The 7,780-nt window shown below is 38.2% G+C and overlaps 1 protein-coding gene across 1 annotated transcript in view; it reads right to left on the reverse strand.

Moving 5' to 3' along the window:
* Positions 1 to 7,780, reverse strand: part of lrp1ba (low density lipoprotein receptor-related protein 1Ba) — a 283,055-nt gene that overhangs the window by 188,610 nt on the left and 86,665 nt on the right. Inside the window, exons 9-12 of the mRNA XM_016574938.1 lie at positions 6,296 to 6,482; positions 4,587 to 4,730; positions 1,801 to 2,037; positions 1,221 to 1,401 (exon numbers count right to left, since the gene is read on the reverse strand). Of these exons, the coding sequence (XP_016430424.1) occupies positions 1,221 to 1,401; positions 1,801 to 2,037; positions 4,587 to 4,730; positions 6,296 to 6,482 (749 nt within the window). The remainder of the gene's footprint in view (positions 1 to 1,220; positions 1,402 to 1,800; positions 2,038 to 4,586; positions 4,731 to 6,295; positions 6,483 to 7,780) is intronic.

Genomic DNA, 7,780 nt, shown 5'->3' on the forward strand with positions numbered 1-7,780 from the left:
GTGTCATTTTCATTAACACATGGCTGAATGACAAGGGGACTTAAATAGGAAAAATTATTGAGCAAAATAAGCAACAGGTGTCCACAACAGTACATCACAGTTTTTTAAAAACCCATCTTTTTCAATTGTGCTTATGTATCAATATTAAATAAGAAATGGTATTTATATGAAATTGTGAAATTACAGACATTGGGATCAGAAAATAGCAAATTTTTAACTCCGTGTGTATATGTATATAATTTATTGTGGAACAAATGAATGTTGCGTTATTACTCCACTCCTACGTAACGACATTTCAAAAGCGTAATTCGAGTCAAAACCAAATTACTGTAGGTGGCGGTATATGCTCATGGCACCAGTTGGCTATTAGATCGAAGAAGAAGAAGAACAACGTCATAACAACAGCTCAAACCAACGTGGTTTAAACGATGGATCTGCGACACAGGTACCATGGTTTCGGGAAACAGTCGTGACTAGCTAGTTCATTTCCACAACGATGCATCGTACTATGGTGGTTAATCAGCGAGTTACGTAGTTGTACGGGAAACGCACCCCTGGCTGACAGCAAAGGGATATGCTAGAGCGTGATAAAAAGAAAGATAGACATTAAATTATTTGAATGAACGAGTAATTACATTACAACAACATAAATTGAATTAGCACTAAGCCTAACAATTGTATTTACAATATGATTGTAAAAGGTTTGTTATTCATTCTCTATATTAAGATGAAACTGCCCCAGAGTCAACACAACAAAGTAAAAGTGAAGGTCTTGGAACTGAGCCAGAGACAGAAAATATTCAGATTGAGAAAGAAAGGCAATACAATGAGACAGAGAGGGAAGAGACAGAGGCAGAACAGGAAGATATGGAGAGTGAGGCAGCCATTTAACAAACACCCACCCCCTTAGTTTTTTTGGTTTGGGCCAATGCCCCTCAAAATGTCTGTGCACGGCCCTGGTTCAAAGTATGTAAATACTGTGGTAGTACAGCACCATAATATGTAGTACCATGGTATTGTCATCTAATACCACCACAGTGCTTTTGTTAATGCAACCAGAGGAAGCACAGGGTTGCTGAAATTTCTTGATGAAATCTCTAAGAGAAAAAGGGCAAACATCCCGCCCCAATGCACTTTAAATGGCTGGATTTCGTCCAAGGCTTTAGCAGACTGAAATCTTTTAAATGCTTCTGTAAGCAGGAAAGGTATTATGGGCTTACCCATTTAGAGGATCCACAACAATGGCCCTGGGATGGGACATATTGCCTTCTAAAAGCGTTCTCCTGGTCTGTGAGGGCCGGTCCAGCCCGGCCACACTGATGGTCTTTCTATAACCGTCATTTGTCCAGAACAGGTTATTACCGATCCAGTCTACTGAAATACCCTCAACATTATCCAGCTCTGGAGAAAGAGAGAGCAGAAAGAAATTGAGAAAATGTTGTTCTTTTAGCATGATAACTTCAAAGACAGCTCAATTAATCACTGTCCTCCTCTAATTCTTCCCAGTGAAATTATGCGTATCGACCAGCGAGCTTCCCCGATGATAGAATTGCACTAAATGTATGATAAATAACTTCCCATTTGGAAAACAACGGGAACAGTAGTGCTCAAGTACAGGTGACCTGATTCTACCGTACCACGCCGCATGGATGCACAGATGATTACCGAGCCAAAGTGAAAATGAGTTTGTTAGAGAATATTTAAGACCTTTTTACGAAATTAAATTGCGGTACGGCTCAACAGACTTATACCAACGACTTAAAGCCAACATTAATCTCTAAGAAGTCATGATGAACATACCGTCCTTAAGGATCGTTTCCCGAGCGGTTCCGTCAATCTTCTGCCGTCCAATTAGGAAGCTTGTGGTGTCGGCAAAGTAGATGTAGCTACTCTCTGCATGGAAATCCAGCGCTCTGGGACTCACGAGCCCTTCGATTTGAATCAAATGTTCATCTCCAGACTTGATATTCATATCCAGACCTCGGATAACCCCGGGTCGTCCTTTCCCGTAAAACAGGAACAGCTCATTCTTTGGTTCTGCGAAGACACGATTACCCAAAGTAAACAAACACAGTGGCGAAACGTAATAAGCCTTCTGCCACAGTACTGTCAGTGCTTAATTAATTGGCATAATTAGCCTCCGTTTTCAATTCAGTTCTGCAAATTAAAGCCTTTGACAAAAATGCATCCAAAGCGAGAGGCTCAAGCTAATTACATTAGTTTAATTAAAACCCGAATTAGTTCCATTGATTCGGTTCTATGGAATCAATCATCTTTTGGTGCATAACAGTTACATTGTGTTTGTAATTGCATCTGTGTGTGTGTGTGTGTGTGTGTGTGTATAGAGTTAACCGGGGACAAACAGGGCCCTAAGTGGGGGCAGCAAAAAGAGGGATGCGTACATATGAAGTACAATGTTTTCGAAATTCATTACTTACAGGCTGCAATGGGGAGAAAAGGATGATTGTAATTATTATTAGGTCAGAGATCCAGTGAGATCCAGAGAGACAAGAGGAAGAAACTATAGGATGAAGGGATAAAGGAACCCAACAAGTTATGTGTTTTTGAACTTCATTTCTGAGGCCAAATGATTCCTTTGTGTGAGAAACGGAGAGAAATTTGAGCCATTATTGACTCTCGAGCAAATGCCATTCCATTGCTCTCAAGTTTTATTTTATGAAGTTTGGTCATGAGATGTGAGAATCAATGACGTGCAATGTTATTGACTTCCATGAGGGTAAGACAGACAGGAATTTCATTTTTGTGTGAACTGCTTTAAATAATCATGTCCTGTTCTTGTACAATTCTGTGAATTCATGATACTTCAACTCATTCATAACGAATGAATGATGAGTCTGGCTTCAGTTCAAAAACAGCTTCACATTGAGTAACACTTGAGATAAAAACAAAAAACTCACATTTAAAACCACTATAAAACAGCCCATTTATGCCTCCATTTGACGCACATCATTATATATGATTACTGCGAGCTGAATGACACATCACAATTATGAATAATATCAATGGATATAAATGTGGGAAGTCACCTGATGACACACCAACACACTCTCGACAACTCGTAATAATTCAGACATGGTGACAAATTGATATATCTGGTTCATACAAAAAGGTACAACTTTAAGTAGCAATCATGCTTAGGATCAAGTAAGCCTGTTTCCGCCACAGAAAATAAATAAATAAATAAATAAAATAAATAAAAAATCTAACTACAAGTTTTGTATTTCACAATTCAGACTTTTTTTTTCTCGCAGTTCTGAGGAAAAAAGTCAGAACTGTGAGGTATAACTTACAACTGCAAGAAAAGTCAGAATTGTGAGAAAATTTGCAGTTACGTTTTTTATTTTTAATTCTGTGGCAAAAAAAAAAACAGAATTGCAAGATGAAAATTTTGAATTGCGGGAAACAAAGTCTGAATTGTGAGATATAAACTCAGTACTGCGAGAAGAGATAAAAATCGTTTGGCGTTTGGTCTGGTACTGTATCGCGTACCTTGTCAGTGTCGTGCGCTTTGCTTGGCCATTTGTTGGGATAAACAGGAAAGTGTGTCCAGCTGAATTCAATTTGAGTTTTGTTAAACTAATTAAAAAGAAGCTTAGTTTACCGCGGCTGCGGTCGTGTGAAGACCGAAGAGTGTAAAGAACATTGACTCTACCGTTTGACTCCACCGAGCAGGGACACCGGCAAGGCACATAAGTATCGCTTCTGAATCATTCTCTTTCCTACTACTTGTTCCCCTTCTGTTTTCAGTTTTGCTAAATGACTAAAAGTAAAAGTAAAGTAAAAGTAAAAAGACGCAAGTACTATTTTTGTTTAATCCGTGGCAGAAACAGGCTTTCATAGGGTTTAGATCTATAGGGTTCTATAAGTTTAGGTTGTACGTTCTTCATACGATTTCACAATGTCCTACGAATTATTACCATTTTGGGCATGCTTACTCCAGACCCAGCATTTTTTCTGTACAATTGGTTGACTGATATAGAAAATAATGCAAATCTCCAGAGTTTTCCTATGCCAAATTTATGATGTGAAGGTTACTGATATTCATGAGACAGGGTATAACTTAAGCAATATTCGTCCACTAGACAATATATTTGAACTGCTAGATGATTTGCAATTTTTGTTTTACTATTGAAGTAGTTCGCCATCTGAACTTGGAGAAAAACTCCTTTTAAATCTTCTGATGTAGGCCTACACACACACAAACACACACACACACACACACACACACATATTCTTAGATAGTCAATGATCCTGATGCCAAGAGACAAAACATATCAATTTCCCATGTATTCCGCCCTAATGTGCTGAACGTGGACTATTAATCACAGAAACGTGTCCATTCTTCAGCATCTTGCGGCTCCATGAATTTGGCCATAAATTTCCATTTCGATAAACCCACGAGGGCCATCCATCTGATATATGGTTTCAGATAGCAGCACCTTTTCCATTGGGAATACCCCTAAAACCATTTACATGAAAGACCCGTCTCCCAGAGCTAATCAGACACATGGGAGCTACAGGAGGAAGAGACAGAAAAGAGAGAATTTTTTTTTTGCGACCCTCACTTTTGCACGACTTCCCGTCGCTGGCAAGGACGTGGCCGGTCCGGCAGCGGCACACGCGTGATTTGTAGTTGTGGCTCAGGAGACAGATATGCGAGCATCCACCTTTTCGTCCATGTGGGTCAGGGCTGCATGCGTGAGTCTTGACTGGAGAGAGAGAAAAGTCAGCATCAAGGAGCCAGCATCGTAAAATATCACTTCAACCACACCCTAAATGGTTTATAATTTTTCGCAGCAAACACCTGATAAATAGAGAATTATTTAGAACGGTTTTTCACATAGAGCAGGAAAAAAACAATGCTACATACAACAACACAACAAAATGCTAAATGTTATTTGCAATATTCTGACACAACTTCATTAGTCACTTTGTAGCACAGCTAAATGCTAATACAAAATCTAGCCCTGTAATTCTTCAATGTTTTAGGATGATAAAATTATTAGAACGGAGTTTCACATGCAGCAGGGCAAAACAAAGCTACATGTTACATAACAAAAATGCTAAATAATAAAAGGCAACTGGTTGTGTATAATTAGGGAAGCAAAATAAATAGGCTTATAAACTTTGAAATTGGAGGAGAAAATACTTTTCATATTTTGGTTGATCATACATCTTGACTAAACTCTAGGATATTTTGACAGATTCATTGGTGCTTCTTCAATGTTTTAGGATGATAAAATTATTAAAACAGTGTTTCATGTACAGCAAGGAAAATGCTACATGCTACATAACAAAAGGATAAATAATAAAGGCTTTAAAAATGGAAGAGAACATGTTTTTTTTGTTTTTCGTTGATGTCAAAGATCATACATCTGACTATATATATAAACTAAAAAGTTGGCTGACTATAACAAAATGCTAAATGCTAAATAATAAAGGCAACTAATTGAGTATAGTTAGAAAAGCAAAACATATAGGCTCATAGACTTTTGTGGATGGAGGAGAAATACTTTCCATATTTCGGCTGATGTCAAAGATCATATGTCCGATTAAACGCTACGATATTTTAACACAGATTCATTAGTCACTTCGCAATACGGCTAAATGCTACACAATTTGCTACATAATCTATACAAAATTTAGTGTAGTGTTTCTCCAATGTTTTACAATGGCAAAATGCTGCTATTTATGCCATTACAAAATTGTGAAATGTAAGCTGGATTAATTACTTTATTTTAGGACTTTAAGCGCATTTTAGCTACTTCTATACAATCAAAACTTTGCATTTTCCTGGGTTGCCACTTGATGTTCAGTGTAAATCCTGGGTCCTGAAGAAATATCTTCAACAAATTGTTTGAAGTGTCGAATTTGTGTACAAATCCTAAAATAGCAGATCAACATGAAATCCTGTTTCCACCTCAAATAAAAACGGTAATTCTGACATTAGTCCTCAGAGTTGCAACTTGTATTTTTACAATGTGACTGTATTTCTTATTTTTAACTTTACCTCACTGTTGTATGAGTGGAATAGGCTTCCATAGTATAGATTAACTGAGATATTGCAGAAATTGCAGTAAAATCCAAATGAAAATGGTTTGTGTCATCTATGTTAGGCCTCAGTCATGAAACATGAGCAGAACGTATTTCTAAATTGTTGAACCATCATTTCAGTAGAGTTTAGCCCAAAAACATTGAAATGTACACCAGGCATCACTAGTTTTAATCTGAGCCATTGCTGATTATATTAGTCATGCTCCGACAACAAGTTTACCTGTAGGTTGAGCCAGTCTATGATAAACTCGGACGGCTCTGGCACTTTCCAAAGTGGTAACGGTGTTTGTGTCACTGCTGTTAAACCGATTTATTCTAAATATGTCCACCTTGCTCTCTCTGGAGGGTTCAGAGCACGTCGCAAACAGGTAATCTTCAAAGAGAGCTAATCCGTACAGGTGCGACACCTGGAAAGAGAAACACAGGGATGGGGGAAAGAGAAAGACTCATCTAGAGGCCATGGCACCTCTTCGACTTAATTCTGAACACGACACAAATATGTCTGCTTAAATTCGCTTCTTTAATCCATCCAGCTATAGAGCCGATATAACATTCGGTGAATAAACAGCAGCCCTGACAGACACCAGTTGAAATATGTAGGGATCTTTGATGTCACATCTGTGGTACAAATTACCCACGGGTAGCGCTGAGGTTTTGATTTCAGGGAAAAAAAGGTGAAAGACTGACGTTAAAAACAAATGAGTTCGAGGTAGCGGAGTTCATTTCAGGTTATCTTTCAGTGCCAGCTCTGAGAAAAAAGTACCAATGTAGCCTTCGATAGAGTCCCAGGGAATATGCTAGAGCTGAGCCTCGCAGGAAATGGATGAACAAATCAATAACCAAAAGCACACAAAGAGCTGTAGTGGGAAGCCAGGACTCTGCAAGGTCAAAACAACCCGATGCTCAACCAGGTTAACGGTTCTGACTGGGGACAATGAGACGGTTTCAGAAATGTCAAGGAAAACAAGTCCTAACGCCACATCCATAACGTCTACATAAACGGCCACAGTTTGATCACGTTTCCTTTGATTTCACAAGTAGGATGTTGATCCTGGAACAGTTTCTCTATCTACGAAAACTGTTCACTGGATTTGAAACAGTTTGCCAGGTTAGTGGCATACAGTATTTGAAAGATTTACTTTGTGGTGTACACTACCATTTAAAAGTGTGGGGTTTGCTAAGAATTTTTGAATGTTTCCGAGTCTCTTATGCTCACCAAGGCTACATTTATTTGGTTAAACACATAGTAAAAACTAGGGCTGGGTATCGTTCAAAAATGTTCAATATCGATTCAGATACCGATACCTTGACTTCGATACCGGTTCCTGAACGATACTTTTTTCGATACCAATTTTATGAAATCAATTTTAACAAGATTACATTATCTAAAAAAAAAAACTTTGGTTTTATTTTTCAGCTTGTTGATGTTTATACAAACTCAAAGACTCATCTCCTGAGCCACTGCACAAAGGAACAAAATGTAACCAACACAATAAATCAGTGCAAAATAGTTTTAATAAAGCTCAAATAGTCTTCAGTTTACACATCTGTTAGACTACATTTACACTAGTGCGTGTTCGTTTTAAATAGCTCAGACAGAATCATGATTTCTATTTATTTTCCACTGATTTACTGATGAGCATTAGCAGCTTAACACGCACATAACACGCGCTTTCGGTCGTGTAGTATGAACGGACATCTGCAT

The sequence above is a fragment of the Sinocyclocheilus rhinocerous genome, unplaced genomic scaffold (assembly GCF_001515625.1).
Source record: "Sinocyclocheilus rhinocerous isolate Xijiao unplaced genomic scaffold, SAMN03320098_v1.1 scaffold2578, whole genome shotgun sequence".
Lineage (NCBI taxonomy): Eukaryota > Metazoa > Chordata > Actinopteri > Cypriniformes > Cyprinidae > Sinocyclocheilus > Sinocyclocheilus rhinocerous.